This window comes from Vespula vulgaris, chromosome 2, assembly GCF_905475345.1.
Source record: "Vespula vulgaris chromosome 2, iyVesVulg1.1, whole genome shotgun sequence".
NCBI classification, from domain to species: domain Eukaryota; kingdom Metazoa; phylum Arthropoda; class Insecta; order Hymenoptera; family Vespidae; genus Vespula; species Vespula vulgaris.
In genome coordinates this window covers 4,930,889-4,958,314 of record NC_066587.1, presented here as the reverse complement: position 1 = coordinate 4,958,314, position 27,426 = coordinate 4,930,889, and the positions used below count along the sequence as shown (strand labels likewise).

General features: G+C 40.3%; 2 protein-coding genes across 8 annotated transcripts in view; one reads left to right on the top strand and one right to left on the bottom strand.

Annotated features, from left to right (window-relative positions):
* The window catches only part of LOC127072756 (E3 ubiquitin-protein ligase MYCBP2), a 163,663-nt gene that overhangs the window by 128,048 nt on the left and 8,189 nt on the right, over window positions 1-27,426 (top strand). For 3 of the 7 annotated variants that reach the window (XM_051013434.1, XM_051013433.1, XM_051013431.1), the window contains exons 31-38: window positions 24,195-24,417; window positions 24,580-24,942; window positions 25,019-25,225; window positions 25,306-25,511; window positions 25,585-25,735; window positions 25,814-26,180; window positions 26,256-26,433; window positions 26,544-26,683. In XM_051013434.1, coding sequence (XP_050869391.1) covers window positions 24,195-24,417; window positions 24,580-24,942; window positions 25,019-25,225; window positions 25,306-25,511; window positions 25,585-25,735; window positions 25,814-26,180; window positions 26,256-26,433; window positions 26,544-26,683 — 1,835 coding nt within the window. Of the gene's footprint in view, window positions 1-24,194; window positions 24,418-24,579; window positions 24,943-25,018; window positions 25,226-25,305; window positions 25,512-25,584; window positions 25,736-25,813; window positions 26,181-26,255; window positions 26,434-26,543; window positions 26,735-27,120; window positions 27,193-27,426 lie in introns of all 7 variants that reach the window. The other 4 variants (XM_051013432.1, XM_051013428.1, XM_051013430.1 and 1 more) reach the window with 3 other exon arrangements.
* On the bottom strand, window positions 1,828-22,293 carry LOC127072760 (uncharacterized). The gene is made up of 4 exons (XM_051013452.1): window positions 21,572-22,293; window positions 4,803-5,222; window positions 4,388-4,680; window positions 1,828-4,316 (listed from the first exon to the last, which is right to left on the bottom strand). The coding sequence occupies exons 1-4, from the start codon at window positions 21,773-21,775 to the stop codon at window positions 2,543-2,545; spliced, it is 2,691 nt and encodes an 896-aa protein (XP_050869409.1). The 5' UTR covers window positions 21,776-22,293; the 3' UTR covers window positions 1,828-2,542.

Here is a 27,426-nt window from a genome sequence, read left to right as displayed (position 1 = left end):
TTCTCACACGACCACGCCATCACGCGACTCGCGATCTCTCTTGCACGCTTCCGCCTTGAATCTTTCTCTTTATCTTCTTTCTCTTCTTTTATTTTCCCTCATATTTTCTCATCAAGAACGTTTCACATCGAAAACTTCGAGGACGTCTATTTTATCTATTAAATTGTTAAATATATTTCTCTTTTTATTCGTCGGTTAATATTGATGCAATTTCTATTAACAAATTTATTTCGTTAACAATATTATTCGCTATTATTATCGTCTAGCATTTTTTGTTCTTTTCATTAAATAGAAATTGTATTTTTACTAATCAGAATCGATCATCGTTTAATCATGGGTCATTTAAAGGGACAAACAATCGCGACGAAGGTACCTAGAATATACGTTCGATAATTATTACCGTGAAATGTCATTTGCAGCAGTACTACGTATATTATATTTTTCAATAGGTATTATACGGTCTATTTTTAAAGCCGTTATTTTCTCTATCGTTATTTGGAAATCGATTTATCGGGTTACAACTGATTTCATTACAAAATTCCCTTTCCTTTTGTTTTTAAAGGGACTTATAAAATAGTCGTTTATAACCGAGCGTTTACCTTCGAAAATCCTCTTAGTAAGAAACGAAGATCGAAGGTGGAGAGGAAGCAACAAATTGCTTCTCGTCGAGAACTCGTTAGCCCTCCCATCCCCCGCGACTTTTCACGACGAGCAGCCGGTCTCGAGAGAAATGACACTCTTATCTGAGTAATGGACCACCATAAACAATCCGACGAATCGGCGCACGATAGGAGCAACTACTTCGGATAACTCGAGCTATCGCTCTTCGCCTTGTCGACGGCATTGCAATGCGAGATAAAGACCGTAAAATATTTTTGGGCAAGCTTAACTCGAATCGTACCCATTTTCATTCGATATCTTCGATCTTCTCTCGATCCATCTACGAGCAATGAAATTAATCATTTTTATTTAACGATTTGCTCGGCAATTATTAAATGCTTCCTCTTTATAAATATCTCTCTTTTTCGCGCGTTTAACAGAGAAACAAAGTTTCGAGTCTTTTAAAATGAATTGGAAAGAGAAGATAGCAGCCATTTGAACGTCAACAGCTGCGACACAGGCTTGTGGTTCGGGCCACGATGCTGAGGGCACGGCTAGTCGGTTTCCTCCTCTATTTGCTCCTCTCGCATTCCACGCTGAATAGTTTGGTCTCGCCGTGGATATACGTCGACTACGCCCAGAAAGAAGAGAAGAAGAGAGAGCGAGAGAGATTAAGAATATCTTCTCTCTGACTTTTCCTGCTCCGCCGAAACTCCTGCTTGCTTTTTACTTGCGAGTGAATCTCGAAGTGTTTCGGAGCACCACTGCGAATGGAAGAGAGAGAGAGAGAGAGAGAGAGAAAATGAGAGAATAAAAAAGAGAGAGAGAGAGACAGACGGACGAAAAATCCAGCAACGACCTCTGAACTCCACTCGACGAAGAAAGACTTCTAACGAGGGCTAAACTACGAAAGAGAGAGGATAGAGAGTCTAAGGATCTCGTAAAATTCTTTTCGAGATAAGAGGGGTCTAGTTCTTAGACGATAGTACTGACTACACGATAGAAATAGATGCAGGAGTTTGCGACGTCGTCGGGATAGATAGAAGTACGATAAGAACGCAGGCCAGCTAAAGGATAGAATACTTAATATAATAGATGACACGACTCTCGACCTGGTCGATCGATAACGCACGAAGAAAAGAGTTTCCTTTCTAGTTCCAGGAAAACGTTGGCTCGCGTATATAATTTATCTTTAAGAGTAGATCGAAATAATAATCAACAGTGACGTTTGGTCCTTGTAAAATATTCTTTTATTAATACCTGTCGCAGCATATTTTTACTATACACGTAAATCTATGGTACATTTGTATCTCGGAAATACTCGCTTTAAATAGAAACGGCCAATCTTTCGTCTTTTCTCACACGCGCGAACGAACGTTCGCGCTACGTTATAAAATGTCTATTCCGATGGTAGAGACGCAAGGAAGAAGAAACAAAAAAGAAAAAGGGAAGCAAGGAAGAAAGAAAAAAGAGAGAGAAAAAAAAGAAGGAAAAAGAGAGAGAGAGGGATTAAAAAAAGAAAAATAAAGGAAGGAATGAAAAAAAAAGAAAGTAAAATAAAACCGAAAGGATGAAACACCGACAAAAAAAGTTCCAATCATACGCGACCAACCGTGACGATCGTGAATGATAGAAACACGTTTTACGATGGAAAGAACATATATGAAATCCAATTACACTATTTCTCGATATGTTTTTTCCTCGCTTTTCTTTTTTTTCTTTTTTTTTTTAATTTTTTTTTTTTTACAACGCGCAACTAATATAACTTCTCGCTTTGTGAACGCTCCCTTTAATACCGATCTCTCGATTTATGTTCGGTATAATGGACAAAAACTGAACGTAGGAGACGAGAAGAGGAAAAATGTTACGGGACATAGTCTTCGCTCTCGACACGATACATACACATAATATTTATATCACAGATAATCGGCGGTAAGGTTGGTTACGCCTTAGCCGTATTACTCGACTCTTGATCGGGCTTTGTAGGCAGTGGTCTATTGGCCATTTTCGCGGCCGGCGTCGAGGTTTGAGGCTCCGGCAATTCGGAATAGAGATGAGCGGTTGCGTCGGACGGTTCGGCGTACTCGCACAACAAGGAATTCGGCCTCTTGCTATTATTATTGATCTTTGTTGCACCGAGAATACTCTCGCCGAGTGCTTTCAAGAAACTCATCGGCCTCCCTTGATTCCTGACGGATTCCAACTTTGGACTTTCTGGAACGTCGAGTTCTCTCTGGTCTCTATTCGCGGAGCAACCATTAACGAGATGATCGTTGACGACGTCCGGTGGTAAAGGTTGAGGTGCTCTCCCTGCTAAACTCGCTAGAACCGGTTGAGAGAGACGACTGGTACTTGGAACGGTCTCGTCACCAGGTAACTCGGCGTAGAGATGATTCTGATCGCTCGTCCTTTGGTCACGAGGTTCCGTGTACTCCGTTATGGGTGGTCTCGTTTTTAAACCAGCCGGTAAGAGTTTCTCGAGGGATGGTACTCTTGTCCCGACACTGATCGAAGGCTTTGCCGGTCCTCGATGTTTCTTTGCTTTTGGACGGATCACGTCGTAGGCGTTCTCCTCTCCCGGAGCACCACCGGTTTGCCTGTCGTTGTTATTGTTGCAACTCTCCTCCACCTTGATCAGATCATAAAGATGTTCGATCATATCTCTAGCTTGACTATAGTTATCGGGATCGTTTAATCTGTCTCTGAGATCCCTCAGGTACTCCTCCGTTAGTTCCTCCGGCAATGTTTGCGTAGCCTTATCCTCGGTGTACTGATAAAGTCCAACAGTTTCGTCCTCCTCTTCCTCGGCGACGTCCGGCTGAGTTTCCACCTCTAGTATTCTTGTCTCTGGTTGGAGACCAGCGTACTCGTGAACGCTCAGTCTCGATATTGATCTTGCCGAGGTGGCAGCGGTCATGCCGCTGTTCGGCGAAAACCAACTGGTGAGATTCATCAAAGGACCCGATGTTAACTTTGGACAGACACCGCGTCTTCGCATGTATAAAATTCCCGAGGTTAAGATGACGACGAGAACGACAAAGACTGCGACGACGCAGATCACAACGATGATTCTTTTCTCGCGCTCGAGCTGTTCCGGATCGCTCATCTCTACGTCAAAGTATCCCTTGTGTCTTGGATAGACGTGAGGACCAACGCTAGGTGGACTCACGCTCGGTTCTGGCTTAGATAATGGCTTTTCGCAATATACGTGACCATCCCCCTTCTCGCAGATCAATCTCGTGAAATTTCTCATGTCAAGATAACCTTCGGGCAAATTGAAACATTTTTCGAGAAATTTATCTACCATGCAATAGCTCGAATCCATCATCCACGATACCGAACTATTTCTTCCGGTTATTTCGCGCACCCAATCCTCTAATTTGCAATTGCACTTTTCCTTGAAGTAATTATTGCCGACACGGGCGGTATTCACTTGCTGAGAAATCGCGATGAACTTCAATGAATTCGGCTGTGCTTGTTGAATGTGATTTCCTGTAAATGAGAATTCAAATTTCGGCGCCGATTTCGTCGGCTTTGCATCCATTTCTGCGACGATCGCATCCGACTCGAGATCGACGAAGAGATTGTGCTCGATCGCTATGTGGTTCCATTGATGTAAAACGATCGAGCGATTGTGAAGACTTTGGAACTCGTTGTTGCTGAACGTCACAGTTGCCGCTGATATCTCGATGGCACCGGATCTCACGTCGGATAATCTAATAAATTAAATGCGTAAGGAATTTTGATCAATCAAATTCAATCGATAACAATGAAATCGATCGTTTACCTGGAATACTGAATCGTTACGTTATTATGTCCAGCCCGAAAAGCACCACTCTCGATATATTTCAGTCTAACGTCAACGAATTCGAGACTCTCGATAAGAATCTTATCACTGAACGCTCCAGACTCTATTTCCGATATCGAGGCGTTGCTGATGATCACGTTGAAGATCGACATTGCGCAGAAGGCCTCCTTCCGTATGACCTTCGTCCAGATATCGTCCATTCGTACTTCCGCGACCGATGACGGAAAAACGGCAGTGGGCAACTCTGTGATTCTTACGCTTTGGAACATAATCTAAAAGAAGGAAACATCGATTCAATATTTATTTATCATATATTTTAATTTAATATTTAATTATTATAATTTAAGAGAAAAAAGAGAAAGAAAAACAATGCAATTACAAAAAAATTCACAACCTTGGTCGCTTGTCCATGCCGGCCATATTGAGAAGACTCGAATTTAAAAGCATTGCTAGAGAGCTCTAAGGTCGGCACCTCCTTCACCGTTATCCACAATAACCAGAAAAAGGCGTTCGGCTTTATCGCGACGTGTTTACATCTAGATATCGAGACACTCAAAGTACCACGCGAATTCCTAAAGGCGTGACTTTCGATTATTACGCTGTTACACTCGGAGACCTCGAGGTGTGTGTTCGGTGCTCTCAAATTTTCAAAGGCCTGCCTCTTCGCTATAACGCTGTAGATACCGGATACGTGGACCCTTTTCAGCGGTGCACCGCCAGCGAATGCACCGCTTTGGATTCTCAGTTCTCTGCAATGAGAAACCTCGACTTCCATCGCCTCCGATGGAATCGTTCCCTCTAAAAGTTCCACGACCTTCGAACAAAAAACATCCAAGATTTTTATTTATCGTTCTCGATGCATAATAATGACGATGATGTTTTATTCAATAAGATTTTAGTAGGAAAAAAGGAAAGAGAGAAAGAAAGAAAGAAAGAAAGAAAGAAAGAAAGAGAGAGAGAGAGAAGGAAAATCATACATTTTTATTTGACAGCACTTTTTTACTCGCCGCATGGCGTTTCATTTTATACGACGTGTTATGTAAAATATTTTCATAAACGTGAAAATGGCAGCGTAAAAAGAAAAGAAATAATAGTGGTAAGCATTCAGAATCTCCGTTAACATCGCAAATTCAATATTCTTTCGAATACAAAGTAAAGAGTTCTTACTTTTATGGTCGTTCGCAAATCTATTTTTAGCTCGCCTTTTATGCATCATCAACGACGACGAGTCTTACGATCGTGGTAAATAATGATCGTAGAAAACGTTCCGTCTCATCGCAAGAGATATATGAAGTGCGAGAAAGGGGGTAGTTTATTTCGCAGCACCGTTATCGGACTATACTGTACCGATATATCGTAAATAATGTGTAAAAGGTTATACGTAACCGATGTAGAGAAAGCATCGACGAGTTATGCATTCTGGATAAAATACGAAGATTGGAAAATATGGAAGCGGAAAGTCGAATATCCTATATATGTACATTTATGCTTTTGTATGCGCGAAACAAAAACGAAAAATATCTATTGGATGTGAGAAGATTATGTTTCGAAAAGAGAAAGAAAAAGAAAAAAAAAAGAAAAACAAACAAAATTGATTCGCGCGTGAATAAGATCGAAGAAAATGGGTGAACGTGATCATGCTCGTAATTTCTCTAACGTAGCTCCGATAAAACATGATACATCGATAATCGCCAAAAGGTGAAACTTCAGCATAATCTTGGATACTTTATGCATCGAGAAGTAAGAGGCAAGAGTGGTTTATTGCCTCTTACAGCGTGCTCTTTCATTCCCACGAAATCGTGAACCACAAATCTCGCTTCAATGAATCGATATCGAGCACGAACGAAGCAATTTGCTGGTTTTACAACGTTCGCACGTTTCAGTGAGGCTCCAATGAACCGAGCTTGGTATAATCAATAGAAAATAGAGGTATAAAATATGCATAAACATTCATGTATATTTGTTAATGTTCGATAATATCCGTTGAAAAATAATGTTTCATTTAAGAGAAAGTTTTATTTAGAAATAAACATTATCCTCGTTTCGTTCGATCGATAGAAAATCCGTTTAATATTAATAGTACATGTATACAAATAATGTAAACATTTATTAGCAAAATATTGCGATTCGTTTAGCGTACTCATTTCGAAGAATAATAGGTCAGTCGTTTGTATTCCTCCGAACGAGACGCACGTCAGCCATCAATCGACCGTAATATATACGAACAAGGTTATATCTTTTTGTTTACCATTATATCTTTATTATTATGATCTCATATTATATTACGATTTTCTATCTAATTTTTATAATTACGTGCTATCAGCTAAGTTTCCTTCCACAGAATATATAGGTAAACCGCATGGAAGATAAGAGTAGATAGAATCTACTTGCGGTTACGAGGCAACTCGAGACGTTCAGAGTTTCAAGGTTACTCCATGAATTCATGCATACAACTCGCATTCTCGATACGAAAGACCGTCTGTTATTGGCCCACCATTTAGTTAGCTTTAGAAGTACTTCCGCCGACATCAACTTCCGGACTTCGCCATATCTCTATCGAGCTTCTTCGAGCGTTAAATCAATGTACACTCATGCGAATTTATCCGTATTAAATATCGTAATAATATCGTGTATAAAACGAATTAATCTTTCATCGTATTTTGTACGAGATGTTGGAATACATGTTTGTTCTCACACTTCGTTTATTTTGCTTTTAAAAACCCACGAACGAGTTCTAACAAAGAGAAGATGGATCTTTATCGAAAGAATAAGAATGAAAAGGAGAAAAAGAAGAAGAAAAAGAAAAATTTCGAGACGCTTTTCGACGATTTTTTCTTTCTCTTGATGCATCCGTCTATCTTCGTTCTCTGCGTAAACACGAAGGGTGGAGTCGTTCGCATCCCTCTTGAAGAGAAACGTTCTTTCCCCAATGGAAAAATTTTAAATGCGTTGGAACGACTCCCAAGAAGTCGAATCTTGAAATTTACATGAGAAAACGCATTTCTTCTTAGCTAGGAAATGGACTTTCCGCCGACACAATGCAACGAAATGCATCGTCCGATGATACCGGCGATAACTCTAAAGAAAACTGCTCCTTTTTATTCCTCGAATGGTTTTCTCGATTAGGCACAGTCGAGGGAAGGAACGAAAAAGCGCTTAGGAACCCTTCGAAAAATAGAAAAAAAAATGAAAAAAAATAGAAAAAAGAACGCACTCATATTTCACAAAGGGTTCCTTTAGCAACGGAGAGGTATTGTGAAAGAGCCATTACAGGATCGCCCTTGCTTTAAGATAGGCACGTATCCATTACGAACTAAATTCATTATCTCGAGATATTTCCGTCTCTCGGATATCACAACATCCATTTAGCCGTACGTGTTAAACGAGAGACTGAATGTACCGTATTAAAGCGCTCTCGGCAACGACAACTTGATTCATTGTAATGCATTCCAAGAGGTACGTACGAGTAGAAAATATATATATATATATATATATATATATATATATATATATATATGTTCTTTACTCGTTTAATTGCACGAAAACAATTGTAAAGGATCTACTAAAAATTTGTTACAATTTCATATTGCTTTAAATAATCGTTTTACAAGTAATTACATAAGTCGCATAATTTTTAAGAGGCAACGACCGACGAAAGAACTTGGAAAACTCAGTTTAATGAGTAGGATCGAGCGTAATACTAAAAGAAGAGAAAAGTGTAAACTTATGTTCAGTCATCGTTTTGCAAACTCGCTCGCTTAGTCGAAGAACGAAAATACGACTCTTCAAAGAAGCGGAAAATCAGTTAAGGAGTATCTTACCAGAAGGATGATTCACATACGTACTTGTAACGTCGTAAAAAAAGCAACCGTGCTTTTGATTTTTCTTTTTCGTCTTTCTCAAATATCCTAAGTCGTTTCGTTCGTCGTATGTAATACGAAGCTAGAAAAGGAAGGTAAGGTGTGCGAGCACGAGCATGAGAGCAAGCAGGCTGCTCCTATATCCGTTTTCTTCTCGTTTATCGGCTTGCCGCCGGTCGAGCGTAATTTGCGACTCGATTTCAAGCAAGAAGTTCGCCTTGAACCTATCCACCTGTCAGTTCGCCCGCTCGTTTGCCTGCTTACCTGTTTGTTACTCGCCTGTTTCTTCGTTCGCTCGCTCGCTCATTCGCCTGGAAGAGAATCGTATCCCTGAAAGTGCATCTTCCATAAGCATCCGAAGCGATATTATCTTGTCAGCCTATCGAATCGAGTAACGAACGAGACTATGATGTTGATCGAGATATTGCGAATCTCCTCTCAAGAAATATTTTCAAGGACGATATAGAGAACGTTCTGGTTATAAAGTGACGCTTCGCGAAACCGCATAATGTTATGTAAACGCGAAGGAGAATAATACTTTTTCAAGGTTCTTCGTCTTCTTTTCGTTTTCGTTTTCCTCGAAGACTTTTTGTAACACCGTCGAGAAATTATAATGATTTCAATTTGGAGAAAGAAGAAAAGACGAAAGTGTGACCGTAAATGGAGAGTAGACGATAAATGTTTTCTCTCTGTCTCTCTCTCTCTCTCTCTTTTTTATATCTTTCTAGAAAAGGTGTTGGATTTAAATATTTGAAGACGAAGTACCGGAGCAACACGGAACTATTTTGGGATTTCAATTTCGTTGTCGAGAAGATCGTTTCGTATAAAATTACTGTCAGTTATAATCGAATTATTATTTGAAACATCATATCGTAATTCTTCCTTTTGGAAATAAGAAAAACGATTTAAGGTATTTTTCATGAAGACGATCGTATTACGAGGATATTTTGATTCGAGGATTAAATTAAAACGGATGAGCCGTATAAAGGTGAATGATCCTTTACATCTATTATAGGATGCAAAGGAACGAACTGCGTGCCCACGATTTATCAAGAACAGGGTGCGGCACCTTGCTAGTTTCTGACTGGCCGCTCCCGGATAAATGTTCAATCGAAAAACGAATTTATATCATAAACGAAACGTGAATATTTAACAAGTTAAAACGTCGATCTCACATATCATTTTATATAGTTTCCTTCTTTTTCAAGAATTTTATCAAACGAGTTAGCAAAAGTTACTATTCAATACGTGAGTTCTAAGGTCTTTTCTACAGTAGTACTCTCAATTCGAACAGAACGTTAGTCGAGAAGTTGAAAGTCGAAAGTAGAGCACCGTGGCAAAGAAAAAGTGAAAAGTTGCAAACTGCTTTTTTCGTAGAAAGAAGAGAAAGGAGAATAAGGGAGTAAGGAAAAAGATAAAAATCTCTTTAAAGAGCTTAACATCGAAGTTGTTCGCTTGTGAGAAGCTCAGAAGGATCTTGTCGCACTCTTTCTTGCTCCAAAGTAAAATGTTTTCCTTGCGTGCATCGGTGACGTCATTCTCTTTCTCTCTATCTCCCTCTCTCTCTCTCTCTGTATCTCTTTCTCTCTGTTTCTCAGTGCATCGCTCGAGAGAACAGCTGTTGTGTCGTCCAACTTTCTTCTTCCTCCTCCTTCTTTCACTTCTTCTTTTTCTTCTTCTTCTCCTTCTTCTGACGAAAATAAAGAGAGACGAAAAGCACGTGTATGAGGTATAGAAATGAGAGAGAAGAAAACTCGTTTCCTAGGAGATTCTCCTTGTTGGAGGTTTTCACCGATGAATGACTAAGACTCTGCTCTTAAAATTCATACGATTTCGTAGCTCGCACTCTCGTGACTCAAGGGGACAGGGATAACGTGCCTTGGCTATTTCTGCCCGTCGGCACAAAGAGGAAGAGAAGAAGCCAACTTTCCCCTTACCCTTCGAGTTATGAACGACGAAGTAAAGCGTGTTCGGGACGCTCGCTTACTACTGCAGCCTCTCATCTCTTCCTCCTCTTCATCCTCCTTCTTCTTCTTCTTCTTCTTCTTCTTCTCCTCCTCCTCCTTTTCCTCCCCGACTGAATCTTGCAGCGTGCAACGGCGTTCGTTGTGGCGGTGGCAGCAGTTGCAGATTAATTTTGTAGTACCGAGAAGATGGTGGTTTTGGCGAGAAGCCACTGCCATCCTCGTTCTCCAAGAGAAACGCCACTGGAACTCGCCTCTACGATCGAAAGCGGATCCTGGGAACGCCTTCTCTCTCTCTCTCTCTCTCTCTCTCTCTCTCTCTCTCTCTCTCTCTCTCTTTTTGTTCGTTCAAAGTCTCGATCCGATCAAGGTCGATCGATCTATCCTAATGGAAAACGACGTTATAGCCCTTTCTTCGATGAAAGTACTTTAGAGGATAATGTATTCGATGTATGCTAGCTCTTTGGCCCTACGCCTCTACCGAATTATTGAGCGACTTTAGAAACTCGATACTGCTTAATGAAGTATAAAATGTATCCGGGTCAAAATTCGTTTTTAGCTCAGACACTGTTCGAGTAAGCGATCTCTTTTGTTTAACTATTCTCGGGATACGTTCGTTCCGAAAGATTTTTACGAAATATTTTTTTCTTTCCTTCTCTCTTTCTTCCCTTCTTCCTTCCTTTTCTATTTTTTTTTTATTTTTTTATGTTTTTTTTTTTTTTGGTTTTATTTGTCATAAAGGAATATAATTATGTGAGAACGTAATGAGCGCCGTAATTACTCGGTGAATATATTTCCACGTTTCTCTTTTAATGTTACCTGTAGAAAATTTCAACGGAGAGGGGAAGACGATCTTCGAATTTACATAGAGAAAGAGATCGGGAACACGTTAACTGTGCAAGTCGTATAGCGATCCGAGACTACGAAGAGAAAATAAACGAAAATGAATGACATAGAAAATGTCTTTTCGGGGAGCAATTTCGTCGACGTAAGGTCAGGAAGAAGAACGGTTTTTCTCGGTCTCGTGGTCTGTTTTATATTCGATTTCGTAGAATGCTCGTGCGCAAGGCGAATAGAAAAGGTTATGAGAGATGAAGACAGCTCGGTTAAAAAGAACGAACGAGACTTGTTTTTCGCGAAGAATGAAATTCTCTGAAGAGTTCTCAATGGCTGTCGCTGAGTGAATTTCGAGCTAACTTCGAGCCCCTAAATTATACGAAAATAAATACTCGATCTAGGAGAGATAAATAATTAAGCAGCCTCGTTGTACGTGTAGCGAATCTCTCTCTCTTTCTTTCTCTCTCTCTCTCTCTCTTCTCTCTTTCTTTTTCTTAAATATATATATATATATATATATATATATATATATATATATGTGTGTGTGTGTGTGTGTGTAGTAACACTATACGTAGTTCGGCTTTAAGACGGCGAGTCACGAACCATCGAAGACTCGCCGTCTGAATCAAAATTGGCAAAGGATCGACGATCCTATCTTCAAGATCGTGAATCGCACTCGATAAACTAAGCCCTAATGACGAGCGTTTAAAGCACGATAAAGTATGCGGTTCACGGTGCCCTTCGCATTCTCCAAATTGAAGACGTCGTTGAGAATATTCTATTTGCTCTAAGCTATTCGATTTTCATTCTAGTCTCGGTACGTTACGACGGTTCTAATACGTGTCGATGAAATCAAGTAGTCGATGGAAGACTTTGAGGGATGATCGTGACGACTTTAACGAGAAAAACAAAAAAAGCTCTTCATCCTTGTTTTTTATTTAATTCTGTTTATAATAATATTTTATATCACGTGATAATACACTCTCGAAATAGTTGATGCAGTATTTTTCAAATAAGAGGAGAATTCCGGAAGCAACTCTTGCTAGTCTCAGACGAAATTCTCTGACGGCGATAAATTAAGGATGCCTGGAAACAGACAGTCGTCGCGTTCACGTAAAAATAGTTCTTAGCTTCTAAGTTCGAAATAACAGTAGCGAGAGAGAGAGAGAGAGAGAAAGTCAGAGACAGAGACAGAAACAGACAGACAGACAGAGACACAGAAATAAAGAGCATTAAAGCAAGAACTTAAAATTAGTTAAAGTTATCCTTGAGCTCATTGAAACACATTAAAAACTAAATATTTGTGAAATATAAATACATGAAATATCGACGGAACGAAGAAACAGACATCGGGACCAAACACTTTCAAGGACTTCTACTCTTAGAGAAAGGTAGTACTGTGTTCATTCACGCGAGAATGCGTGCATATGCAACTTAAAGTACGAGAGTGGGGATAGGAAAAGGGTAGGGACAGGTAAAGAGACAAAAGCGAAATAGGAAACACGTGTGCACGGGGGCGTATTCGCTAAAGCATCAAAGCTAACAAAACCACCGACATTCGTGGCAAACACAAGTTCCTAGTTAGAGTTTCCTAGTAAATTCTATGCTCACTGAGAAGTCATTGTTAGATTCGAAAGGTTGAAACGCTAGTCTTCGCGATCTTTGATCTCTTGTCAACGTAATATGAACAAAATATACAACAAAGTTTCGAAAAAGAAAAATAGAGTTCTTATTTATCGTGTTAAATATTTATATTTCTTTCTTTTTGTGTGTGTGTTGAAACGACAACAGGTTGTAGATCTAATCGTCAGAACGAGATAATAAACGAAGACAATCGTTGAAGACGTTACGTCCTATTATACCTTGTTAACGACTCTTCACATACGATTCGAGCAATCGATCCTATGAATCGATGTGTTTTGCATAAACGATCATAGAAGTAGAGTCTCATAAACACGAATATCAGCTCGTCGTACGTCGCTCGATCATCATCGATCGTTTTGGAATTTTCCTATAACGAGATTCCTCTCTATTTTTGATCTGATATCATTTTTAATCGATTCACTTTATTTTCTAATTATAACACGTAATATTTAAATATAAACGTAGAACCGATTGGATCGTCTTACATCAGGTTTGAACTTTTTCTTTCTCTGAAAGTTCGTAACTTTATTCGATCGAAACAGAGCGGAAATCTTGTCGGACAGGCAGCTCTCATGTGTCTCGTCGTGAGAGTAGTCGATATCTATACCTACGAAAGGAAAGATTCTTAAACCCGATATGGCAAGTAACACCGTGGGAGTTCAATGTCCGATCGATAGATCGTCGAACGCAAACTCGAGTATATTCTACTTTTTCTCCTTTCTTTCTTTCTTTTTTTCTCTATTCGGTTCATACCAATCAAGAAATAACGTGGAAAGAATACAAGGAATTCCCATAGAGACAGAACTGATAGAACAAAGTTAAAAGAACTTTTACAAACAAAATCGAAAGATTATTATTAATTTTGAAGAACTATTGAAGGAGATCTTTTTACGAGATAAGCATACTTTATGGTTAATATCAAAATTTCTGGATGGCGTTATCGCCGAGCGCCACTAATATTTGGCTATGTATGAGTAGTATAAAGCGGAGAGAAGATAGGGAGAGCGAGAAAGGGAGCGAGAGAGGAAAAGAGAGAGAGAGAGAGAGGAAGAAAAAGAGATAAAGGGAGTGAGAGGAGGAGGCCGCACATATACAAAGCGACGTATGCGTCTCGGTGGCGCGGGAATTTCGTGGAGCTCGTAGCGTTATGGCGGTTGCCACGGGAATGCCGGAAGTTAATTCGCGGAATGGTGGTGCACGCGCTGACACTCCTTCTAGCCGCGAGATGAAATTACTTCTGCCTCGCATATGGGCGAACTGCGGCTTACGAGAGACCGAGATAGAGATAGAAAGATAGAGAGAGGAAAAGAGACACAGACAGAGAGAGAGAGAAAGAGAGAGAGAGAGAGAGAGAGAAGCCAGTCGTGCCTTTGCCAACGTGCAAGCGCCATTATGCAGCGCCATTATGCAGCGCCGTGTGCGGGGGTCGAGACCAGGGGTCGCGTCGACGGATAATTCGGTTAATTGTCGACCCACCAGTCCCATGGATAACCCAAGCGAGTCCAAGTTTCTCCTAGAGAGTCCAATGATCCTACCTTGTGATCGTTTACTAAGATATTTCTTCTACCTTAAGTTTCTTTTTTCGTCCTAATATATATGGTTTGTATATTGAAAGAGTATCCTAGCTTTTTCGATGAATCAACTCGGTTTAATTTAGGATTCTCCACTCTAGCTACGCGATGATATAAGTACGACCGAACTATGTATGTCTAACAACGTGTCGAAATGTTGTTTACGTTCTATCTTATGCAGATAGGGATGTGTATGTATATATACTATAAGTGCAAAGACTAAAAGCAATGCTACTGTAATTCATGATAGATGTACAGTGGTAAGAGAGCGATAGAAAGTTGCTCCAAGTTTCTGCAGGAAGATTGAGTAATTACTCCTGCTGTCGAGATTACATTTTACTCGAACAGACCGAACGATCGTCTTGGTAAAGATTAATGAAATGTCAGTGACTCGTGTTTTTAACAGTACCATCGGTGATTGGACGTCTTTCTAACGATGATCATTTTAATTCCAATTTTTTAGCAATTATTTTGATAAATTCTTAGTCGACGAACAATAGGTGATAGATACATACACAAACACATATATTTCATGATCGAGGATGTTACCAGAATATAGACACAAGGGTTCCTTGAACGTTTATAATATTTTATGTATCCGGTCGACGATTTTCTTTCATTTTTCGAAACCCTTTCAAATATCGTTCAAAGAGAGTACTCGTATTTCGGCCTTTTTCCGGTTCTCACGAATTTACTCGTTTTAAGAAGATCCAAAACGAGACGATTATTTTTCTTACATACTCTCACGAGAGGCCACGTCACGTGACCGGAAACATAGAGATTTGAAAAACACTTTTCGGGTCGGTGCTCAAAGAAAGAACCTGACGACCGTCGGGTCAGCCAGCCTTGGCTGACCTCAAGGAGCGAGAGATCTAAGCAAGGTCGATACATCGTCTCCTTTCTCATCTTCGAGAACCGAAAGAAATGCGCTCGCGTTCACGAGAAACGGACAATGAGCCCACTATTACGCCCAGTAGTTGAAAGATATAAGAGAAGTAGATAAGGGTTGTGAAAAAAATTTCGTTACGATAATGCGTAACGACACTTATCGAACGACAAAGCATACCCGTATTCCTCGGAATTATCATTTCTAATTAATCAGTTTGCACTTACAAGAAAGGTCTAAGATGACGTGAGAAAAAATATGATAGTTTTATGAACTTTCGTCCGGATCATTTTTAACATCTCTCGTGAATCGATAAGAGTATACAAATCGAAATCTAGTATATATATATATATATATATATATATATATATATATATATAAAGGAGAAAAAAGAAAAAAGAGGACTAATTCGTTTTCATGAACTTTTGCAGAGTACAATTATTTTATTGCGACGCTTCCATTTGTAACAATACTGAATCATGCGAAAATCGTAACGCTTGTTGAATTCGTATGCGTTCTATCGCAGAGTTAAAGCAAATACGCCGTCGACATATCGGATGATTAATGCTCGTAACGCTTGCTATTCTCGGAAGCCCGTAAACATTATATAGTTATGAAATCACCTTCGTTTCGAGGCAAATGATCGCTTTCTTTATGAATCGGTTTTCATTTTCAAGAAATGATCTGCTTCCTAGAGTCGTACTTACACGCGATGTTACGTGTGCATAGGGGAAAAAAAGGAAAAAAAAAAAACAAAAAAATAATAAAAAGATAAGAAAAAGTGTGTCAACATAAGAGAGAACAAGTTTTTTACGAGCTAAATATGCGTCGACATTACGATAAATTACGAATTGGATACATTATTTATTGTCGACGAGAGAAAAAAAAAGGAAAGAAAGAAAGAAACGTGTAAAATCTCGCGTGTAAAGAATCGAATCATCGAGATAAAATGTGTTCGTATTTTTTCATTCATTCTTTCTTTCTTTTTTTCTTTAAGTAGCTTAATACACAACGTATAAGCGTAGAATCATAAAAGTCAGTATCGGATAAAAGGATGCAAGTGACATTCGGATTATTTATTTGCGAGCGTGCTCGTTGTATAAAGAAAATTGCGTATTGAAGAACGATCATCGTTCATAGGTGAGAAGCTTGGGCTTCCGGTGCGATTAGTCTTTCTATGCACATTCGAAAGATTATAAAAGGGAAAAAGAAAAAGATAGAAAGATGCACTCGATAAGCTGTGAGTATGTTTAAGTGTGAGAGAGAAGTGGTCGGATGATTCGACACGTCGTTAAGTCGGTAAGCGTAAGTTGGCTATCTCGACATAATATATGTACCTATACCTGATTCGTGCACACGAACAAAGAGAACTCGTGGACACGCACGAGCACACGAACGAGACGCATCCGCATAGATAGACTCGGTGTGGTTCTCGCGCGCGTGTGGCCAATCGCGATAACTCGAGTGTGCTCGCGGGGTGTTAGAGAGAGTTATCGTTGGGAATGAACGAAGCAGGATGTCGGCTATATCTACGCCCCCGAGCGAATTCTCCAGACAAAGCGAGCAAACCGCAATCGGCCTAGATGAGAGTGTGCGCGTATTGTGCAGCCGCTGCCCGTCCTAAAATAATTTATCTCCCCGTTGGGATACACTGTGTAGCCGAGAGTGATAATGGCATGTACCTCTTTCTCTCTCTCTCTCTCTCTCTCTCTCTCTCTGTTTCTCTCTCTCTCTCTCTAGAAACCACTCTTAGCCCTCATCTCTCTTTCTCACTCTCGTGCAATCTGGATCGAACGATCTCCGTTTATTGGATTATCGAAGTTATCGAACACGATACAGAACAAGAGTAATGTAGGTAGATAAAAGATTTCCATGATACGCGTTCTCGATTCAAGAGTATCTCGTAGCGCGAAGAGGGCATTAGAAGATCGTAAAATCCATAGGATATAGGTATTTACAGAAAGGAAAAGCCGAACCAATATCTCTGCTAGTCCTTGCTTCTCTTTCTATCTATCTATCCGATCTATTTATCTATCCATTTATCTATCTATCTATCTATCTATCTGTATTTGCTCGTACGTGTATCCAAGCTTGAAAACGGTTTTAAATTTCGTGAAAGATAAAAAGCGCCTATGAAAACCGTTCATCTATCGCGGATATTCAACGAATATAGGTGTTATTATCGAATTGATCTAATAGAATATACCATTGAATGTTTTTCGTAGCGGATTGCAAGTTTTTTTTTTTGTACTAAAGCTATCCTTTGTCAATAAAAAAAAAAAAAAAAAAAAAAAAAAAACGATGAGAGCTCAATAAACGAAAACTACGGATATTAATCCGACTCTCGCGTGTATGTACGTGAATTTTAACGTAAACGTATGCATTATTCACCCACGGATAGCAATGGCCCAGTTATTTGTATATACGGCGTGAAAATAATTCGTTCTTCGAACATCGAATGGAACGGATGGACGTAACTGTCTATTGGACACTTTAACCACTCGACTGGACTCGTCGTATGTTTGACCGCACTTACTGATTTTGTCAGACAACAAATCCGTATTTTATTCCCTACGAGAACGATATAGATATCTATATATGTATGCATGTACTTGAAAATTTCGCTGCTGTAAGATACAAGTGATCGCGTTAGATAGATCGACGATAGATGGATGAAATAAAAATACGAAAGATCGTAATTCGTAGCACGAATACATTTTTCTGTTGTTGTGTCCCGCTGCGAGTTCTTTTAGAACCCGCATGATTACACCGAATATACCGTCATAGCGGTAACACCCAGAGATTCATTCGTTCCTTCGTCGCCGAAGGAGAGCGTAATTCGTTGAAAGGGCCTATTGTGAATAAATTGAGTCGAAAGATCGGAGCGGGCATGGACAAGATGGATGAACGAACGAGCTCGACGAACGTGTATGAGCATGAACGACGACGAGCCAACGACGATGGTCGAGCATTTTGTGCGCTCGAAATTCCCACCACAAAACCCATCCTCGGTGTATACACTCCCCCTTTCCCTTTCGAAGACCCCGTAGAAGAGAGACCGTCAATTTATTAATCCAGCTAGAGCACCGAAGCAACGTCATCGGCGAAGGAAGGATCGTGCGTTTGAGGTGTGGTCGTTCTTTTTCTTTTTTATACGCATAGAAATAGTATTGTTCCGAAAAAAGGAAAAAAAAAAAAAGAGGAAAGTAAAATTCTGTAGTTGGTCGTATCGGATGAAATTCATTGTTCGCATCTCTGATATAGTGTCATTTTTATGCATATAAATATATATATATATATATATATATATATATATATACACATATATATGCAAGCAAGTATCGATTTTATATCGAAAGGCAATATTCCGATCGATAACATATACCCGGTTAGATATGGAATTATTCTGTAACGCTTAAATAAGCATCGAGAGTGGAATTCGAACATGGTATTCAATATGTATAAACATCAAACATTTGTTATTTCGATTACTTTGCTATGTTCGATGATCATCATTGAGAAGTTGATTCGTAGATTCATAAAATGTCAATGTCGATCTAATGTTTTTATGTTATTATTGTTATCGATATTTCCAAGGTACATTTAATAATTTCTAATCATTCCTAATTATTAATTGTCCTCCCTTCCTCTTGCATAATTTCAGGTCGACGACCGTGAGTAACGGTAATACGAAACGATGGAATTAAATCGTGGTTGCCAAGCGCGTTTGCCTTCTAGTCGATCGTAAAATCTTACTCGTGGTAGCCTGGAGAACGTATGCACGTATTTTCCTTAGAGATTAGAAGACTTGAAATGGCGGAAGAAGAAGAAGAGGTAGAATAAAATGAACCTATTTCTAAGCTCGTGAATAAAATTGAAAAGAAAGACGTATTGTTAACTTGTTTTTAAATGATACGTCGTTATTCTCTTTCTCTCTCTCTTTCTGTAGTTACTTTAGACGCGTGTGACGAACCCTCCTAGCGGAAGTTACACGCACAGGAAGTTGCCTAGGTTCGACCGAATGCATAAGAACGATTTCGAGGGCCCTATCTCAACGATCTATACGAGTCGAGCCCCAACGAGTTAAAGAAATTAACATTCGAATATTTCCCCTTAAACTCTCTCCTTTTAAACGATTCCTCGTGAAATTGTTCAAAACACGCGTCCTTTTTTCTAGAGAAATGATAAACAAAGGAGTATGAGAGAAGGAAAGAGAGAGAGAGAGAGAGAAACGACAGTGACGAGGCTGTAAATGGAATTAATAGCGTTGGGACGATAAGTGACGTAGTCGCTGAATCTGATTCGATTAGGAAGTATATTTTTCGTCGACGAATAAACGGAGTCAATGGACTAGCCGCGTTTCAAAGATGACGCCTTGCGTCAGGAACTGACGAAAATTATGATGAAAAAGAAACGAAAAATGTGACCCTTCGAAATGGAAACTTTTCAAAGTGAATGTCTTCCGTTCAAAGTGACAGAAATATAGAGGGAAAAATATATCTATGGTACATGTAGAAAGGGAGAAATAGACAGAAAGAGAGAGAGAAAGAGAGAGACAAACTGAAAACTATTGTCAAGGCCGCGCTTATGGCCCCTCACGAGTAGTAAGCCAGGCAGTTTCCGCCCACGCGAAAAGCGAATGAAGTTTTTGACGGAAGGAAAACACGGCTTCACGATCCGCAGGAACTTACGAATTGCGGACACGGTATACACTTTACCGAGTGTTAATTAATCAGAGTGATTTATCGAAGAGGAACTTCCGACTGCCTGTTGTAATCGCTCAAGCGAGAAAATAATTTCGCTTCGACGTGAATCCAACATGATTTCCCATTCGGCCGGGATGAACGCCGCTTAAATTCTCGGCTCGTTTGCGCTTGCGCGCGCGCGCTCGCTCTTACACGCGCTCGAACGAACACGTAGGTATCTACTCGCTGCTATCGCCTGTGTATGCAGGTCAGAGAGATGGTTAGAGAGATAGGAGATAGACCAGTCCAGTTTGCAGTCAAGAAGCGTGGCGTATATACATATGTACATATATACATACATTCATTCATACATATATACATAAGTACATATATATATATATATATATATATATATATATATATATATATATATATATATAGACATGTGAACCCCGCGAGCCTGTGACCTCGGAAAACGAGTCTCCTTTTTAACTTCGCGCGTCACGCGTCGTTTTAATTAACGCTCGTAATCTACCTTCCTCCCTTACGACAAAAGTATTACGTAGTTACGGCAGTAAGTACGTCCAGAATCGACACGAAAGAAGATAAAGAAAAAGAAATATGCAAGTCGGAAATAAAAATTCGCGATATTTCCCAGGTCGCCCTTCTATTCAAGCGCTTTATCTTTTTTGTTATGGTACATACGTAGATCTGTATGCATTTACACGTACGCCAAGTATAAATTCGCTCCCTTGTTTAGACAGTAATACCGATGTATGTACGTTTATCGTGGATTATGGGGAACTGCGTTAAAACTCGTGTGTATTTCTGCGCGCACGTTTCCCGCCATATTCGCTGGGCCAATGATTTATATGCTAATTCCCTTTAAAACACGATCCCAAGTCCGATCCCGTAAACTTTCACCGTCGGGTATTAGCGAGTTCTCTCTCTCTCTCTCCCCCCTCTCTTTCTCTCTCTTTCTCTTTCTCTGTCTGTTTCTAGAGTGAATATGAAAGGAAGGAACAAAAGATGCTCGATGCAAGGGTATCCATTCTCGAATAGAATCAACTCGAATTGAGCTTTATATTTGAATCCTCCTGTTATCATCATTTCCATTTACAAATATATATACACCCTCCTTCAGGATGATACTAGTTGAAAATATTTACCGAAGGACATTCCTCGCTTCCAAGAAAGGAGACGAAGATATTCAAATGACGAAAGTTAAGTGCATCGCGCGATGCATACGCAAGTTCTTCGTAAGTCAAAGTAGGCGTCACGAAACTTGCAAAGCCGTCGACAATACTACGAATCCTCCCGTGTTTATTCGTAGTTAAAACTAGCAAGAAAGATTAACATTTATTTTCGATTCCCTTCGCGACCGATTCAAATGGAGAAAAAAATTATTTCTTTCGCGAGTTAGCTTTAGGGACGCGTTAAAAATAGTTCGTGAAACATGGAGCATCGCTTTGTGTCGATTTAACGAGGACCCTCTACTTTTCATCGTATTTATTTTTTTCATTTAGAAAATAACGATGATCTTTAATTCTCCTTGCAACATGTATCATTGCTGTCATGTTAATAATTGGATAATCGGTTCAGTTGTTATTCAATGGGAGAAGGGATATTCGAAGAGGAATATTAGAAATATTATTTGACATACGAATGTATTTGGTTAGTCAGGATCATCGAGTAAACGCGTTATCAAATTTTCACCTGATCGTTAGTGAACACGCATTTGACGTTAATCCAACGGTGTGCCTTGACGGTGCAGTTGCAGCCGTCCATGGCGCATATCCCTGGCGCACTTTCAGCGAAACACAACGCGACGTAGCACAGTAGAACCACCACAGATATTATTGCACCGTGATCACACTTTGACCCGTCCAGGGCACCGAACACACTCCTCTTTACACTCATTTTTTTTTCTCCTATCTTCCCACAACGACGACGTTCCTCTGTCTTCTTTTCCTCTTGCTACCTCCTCAAAGAACTACAACGAGAAGGATCGAGGAGACTCGTCAGTTCATTGAACGTGCTCGCCGATCGTCCTTGATCGGACGCGCTCGGAGTTCCGTCGATCCTATCATAGTTCGTAGAAATTACGATTAAGGACAACGAATGGATCGAGTAGAACTGATCGACGAAACTCGATCGATCGCATTTGGATCGATTGATTCGATCGATCAATTCGAACGAGTACCAAGTATCCCCATTGATCGATAATTTCCTTTCGGTCTAATGATCCTTTTACCTTAAGGACAATACTCGTTAACACCAATATGATGGAATAGGAGAAGAACGAGACTTGTGGCGGGTTGGAACGGACGCTTTAGTAGGCACGCACGCGGCCGGTTCGTTGGCGAAGAGGCAGGCTAACTAAAGGCCAGCTGACGCGATCATGACGGAGGTTGCTTTGAAACTGTGGTCGGTGGCATGCACGATCGGTGTCTGCTCCCCACCTAGAAACCGTGCCTTGCCTGCTGCTCTTCTCTTCATATCTCTGTCTTCGTCTGTGTCATTGCCTTTACTCTCTATATTTTTCTCTCTCTCTCTCTCTCTCTCTCTCTCTTTTTCTCCCTCTCTCTTTTTCTCGCCGTACCACTCTTTCCCTCCCTTTAGGGAGAGCCTTTTAACAGATAAAAAGACCGACACGATGGTTGAGAAGGAGAGAGGAGTTGCCCGACACCGGTTTTGTGTCACGACTTCTGTCGACAGTTGTTCGTGGATGGGAACGTAAAGGTACAGGTATTCGAGCAGGTCCTAGGGGAACCAAAGTGTACCGATGTTCTATCGAGATCAACCTTGACCGAGTTACAAACTTAATCGATCGTATTTGCTGTCTCCGTACTGCGTGTCATGGAAAGTATCCATGACATGTGTATTTACGTAATGCATGTACGTGGATGTGTATGTAGGTACATTCATGTGACATGCATTGCCTAAAAAGGTTTTCCAGATAAAATGGAACTACGACCTTGTTACATACTTCGGCCATTTTTTCTTTTTTTTGTATCGAGAGTTAACATCGGTTTAATGCCATATAAATAACAGACGAGAACGATAACTGTGTAACTGACTCAAACCCTCGAGATCCTTCGGACCAAACATCTTCGTGGATTTTCATAATAGACGGCATTTCTCTAAAACGTTTTACCTTCATACATCTCCGCTTTATGAGCAGAAACCTGACCATTTAATTTCCCATGAGAAATTGCGTGTGTCCGTACTTCAGGTTTCCTACTCTCTTTCCTCTCAGTCTACCTATTCCATGTCTGCGACACACATGTGCAACTTCTATTCATTCATAACGTGCTTCTCAAACTGGGAAGCACCTGATGCTAGTCGAAGTGGCCATTTTCGAAATGGTCACGTGCTGACCATACGTCAGCCAGCTGGAGAAGAGAAAGAGAAAGAGAGAGAGAGGGGGGAGGGGGAAGATACGACGACCTTAAAGCCGCACAGTCAATTTCAAACGATCGATCGTCGAATCGCACGTCGTCGTCGTCGTTGTCGTCGTCTTCGTTGAGCTATCTACCGAAAGCTTTTCACGTTTCGATCATCGATCTGCTGTTCCTCGCGTATTACTTTGAAGGAACGCGGAATAAAATTTGTCGTGGGATCTAGCCGGGGGTTATTTGTTATGATCACTCGTGGCAAAGTACGTGCTTCGGATGTTCCTTCAGCTTAAAAAGTGACGAATACCAAGATAGAATATTTAAATTGTCAACTTCTTGGTTTTCATTTTTCTAACAAATTTCATTTTTAATATCAGAAAAAGCGTGCTATATTTCAAGATTTATGTCAGGGTTAAGAAAATGGAATTCGATGAAAAATCATTCCTAGCGAAAATTTCTCTGAGATTTATTTTTTGATGGCGTAGAGAGATCATAAACGAATCGGGTGATTCGAAAACTGACATTAATCGCATATAGGTAGTAAGTGAGCGACAGTCAGAGGCTGCGGAGAAGAGAATTGCGATGTGATTACTCCTTATTAGGGATGAGTCGATGGGGTCGAGTCGGGGGAAGCAACGATTGTCTGGCTGGTAGAAGAGCATCGTCCTCTGCTCGGTATGATCTACTCAAGCGGGTAGGTCCGCGAGTACCAATTAAGGATATCGCGAGTCTGAAACTCGTTCTAACGAACCTGTTACCTGCGTTCATCATCAATTTGCCGAGATTGCTTTCCCTTTTTTCTTTTCTTATTTGTGTTGACTGAAATTGATCCTTGATTTCCTCCTCTCCCACCGACCAAAAAAGAGATTCAGAAATTTGCTTTATCTTTGGTATTATCGGTAAACGCAAAGTGACATCGTCGTGTTGATTTTTCCTTCCAGTTGTCATTCCAACGAACGACTCTTCTTGAGAGACTTCGTTTCTTGTTCGGCCGGCACGAGTGGTGGTAGACTGGCGAGATGGCTTCAACCGGACAGCTTTGTAGATCCATCCCAGTGTGAGGCTCTTTATTCGAGAGAGGAAATGAGATGCGGATGGCCCGCTATCGTAACCATACTCACCAGGGACCAATACGGCGAGATTGTGCACGTGCCCGGTTTGAAGGTGAAAAGCAATTTTCAATAATTCATGAAGAACCGACTACTGTCTAGCGAGATCCTGTTTCTTATCTAGAATGACGCAATGGAATTTGCCATACCAGTAATCTTACTTTCCTTTTGTTTATATATATATATATGTGTGTGTGTGTATATTTCTTTTCCTTAGATCGAAGTGAAAGCAATTCCAATAGACAAAATGGATATAACTGGTACGGATCAAGGAAGAAAAATTCGTCGAGTTTCTCAACCTGATCCATTGACCTTCGGTGGTCATCCACAACCGAACTTGGACGTGCCATACGAGCCAACGATCAGCAATAAAATGTGTTTCTATTCGATTACAATGATGAAGGCCTATGAAAATTACTCCTTCGAAGAGTTAAGATTTATGTCACCGACGTTTAAAAGATCCAGCGAGAGTATGCTCGTCAGACCAAACGGTGATGGTAGTTACAGTGCCACTTGGACACCTTCTTCAGTCGGCTGGTATTCGTTTATGATTACCGTGGATGGTTATAATATGGAAGATGTAAATACTTTTTGTCTCCGTTCTAAACTATCTAAGATCGTTCGTTCGTTATTATTTTTCGATTCGTTTGCTTTAGAATTACAAGGTTGAAGTGAAGGAACCTCCTCAAGGTATGCAGCCACCGGCTCAAAATATCGTAAAGAAACACCAGCAACAACCGAGCAGAGTTAGAAAGTTTGTTTCTAAAAATAGTGCTGGCTTGAGAATCAGAGCTCATCCTTCGTTACAGAGCGAGCAAATAGGTTCCATTCCTATCAACGGTACCATATCGTTTGTCGACGAGGTAAATCTTTTTAACCGGTCTTCGTAGCTGTTATTATCGTCGAACACATTTCACTTCGATTACGATTTCTGTTTGATTAGATACACAACGACGACGGTGTATGGCTGCGATTGAGCGCAGAGACCATAAAAGAGTATTGCAGTACTACTCAGTTAGGAGCTTGGTGTCTGCAGTACAATCAACATCTAGGAAAAACCTTATTACTTCCAGTAGAGGAACCAAAATCGATTTTAGATCAAGTCATAAAGGAGACCATTCTTCGGAAAAGAGTAGATCCTGGCGAGGAGTACGTAGAACTTTTATATTTTTCTTTCGATAACTCGATTTAACACGTTCTTCAACGTGTGTCCCCGTTTCAGCAAGAGGCAGTCAGTTCGTTTGGCGGGTGGTAAAAACATGGTCGTTGTGAAATGCGGAGCCTCGGGACACAATATCCGAAGCAAACCGAGTCTAAAGGCTGCGCCAGTAGGAATGTTAGCTCTTGGAAATACAGTAACCATTTTAGAATATGTAAGCATTACGATTGTTTGTGAAAAAAAGAAATTTCAAGCGATACGATGAATCCTAGCGTCGTTGAACATTTCACAGTTCACGAATAACGAAGGTGCGTGGGCTCGTATAGACGACGAATCGGCGACGAAATATTGCTTCGATAAAAGTCGATGTATCGAGAGCGAGGTTTGGTCCCTGGCGATTAACAAACACGGAGTGGAGTACATGAAGTTCGAGCAAGAGCCAGAAGCCGATCCAGTGGAAAAAAAGGCAGCATTACCTGATCAATCTGTACAGTTGAAGGATCACAAGAACAAAGGCTTTGATTTCTCGGTACCTTCTGTGAGTCATGAGGGATTCAACTTTACTACGCAAAACTTTACTCCAGGTACGGGAGAGTCTGGGGAAAATAGCAACACGAATCCCTTTGTTTTTGGATCATACAATCAGCATGATTCACCAGGTATACGTCTCCGGTAATAAGAGAGGGACCGTAATAAGTTTTATTAATGTATTCTGCGATTGATTTTTATTTCAGGCAGCGAAAGATTCACGCCGGACAAGACCGACGTCTCTCCAAAGTTTTCAAAAGCTCACTCGAAAGAAAGGGTCGTTAAGGAACGGGAGAGGGAAGGAGGTGGAAAGTTCAGCGTTTTACAAAAATGGTTGAGAGGAGACGACAAGAGTCACGCCGAGAAAAGAAGTTCTCCGGGCAGGTAAGACAACAATGTTGAGTACCTTTGAAAGACATTTTTCTCGTCTACTTCGTAAAGTAACCGATTGAAAAAGTTAGTTGAACAAATACTAAAGGTTATATTTTATACAGAGATTTCTCGGAATTCGTTGGCGTATCCGTGAAGGAACTGGTAAAAGCCATGGGCGAGAGTCGTGCGAATGGTAACGGAGCTACACCACCAGAAACACCACGGAGGATGTCAAGAAGCTCGTCACCAAAGAATCCCCAAGGTGGGTCACCACGATTTCAGAGCCCGTCCTCTAGTCCGGTTCCGATACCCGGTACGTATTAAATATTCGTTACTAGCTCAAAGGATTACCTACTGCCGTATCTCTGTCGTATAAATCTGTGTTTAATCTTTTAATCTTTTTGACCGATCTTGTATATTTTCACCTATGTTTCATTTTGATCTATGCCACTGTAACTGCTCTGAAAAAGGAATCCTTTCTGGTGCTGAGAGATTCGGTTCTCAGATTTGTAAGATCTGTATAGTATTATACGGGTATTTTCGTTTACTTTAATGTAATGCATATGGGGGAAAACTTGTATTACACCAAAGATAGTCTCATTGGAGCACGTTAGAATCGAAAATGCAATTTTCTATAGTCCTTAAAAAGTATATCAATTTGGATTAGTAGATGTATCCAAAATTTAATGTTTGTCTTAGCTGAATCCGGTCAACAACAAGTTGGTTTCGGTAATCATCTACATATAACTGCTGCTAGTGCCCCTGTATCAGGTATTGATCGTTTTTCTATAGCTAGAGTTGCTTGCTAAACTGTTATTTCTTAATATTTTGTATATAATAATTAAGATCAGATGATAGCGATGTATATATACTGCTTATACGTCAATCTTTCGAACGCTTCTTCTCTTTCTTTGTATATCAGAGCATGAGAGTAGTGCTTATACCTGTTGTGAATGATTTCTTTGTAGCAGACTTTCTCGGTCTTCTTTGGTTTTCTGTTAATTT

Coding starts and splice junctions, on each gene's coding strand:
- LOC127072760 (XM_051013452.1), bottom strand. CDS start 21,775: ATGAGTGTAAAGAGGAGTGTGTTCGGTGCCCTGGACGGGTCAAAGTGT. Junction 5,223..21,571: donor GCGTGTTCACTAACGATCAG/GTGAAAATTTGA, acceptor TTTTGTTCGAAG/GTCGTGGAACTTTTAGAGGG. Junction 4,681..4,802: donor GGCATGGACAAGCGACCAAG/GTTGTGAATTTT, acceptor TCCTTCTTTTAG/ATTATGTTCCAAAGCGTAAG.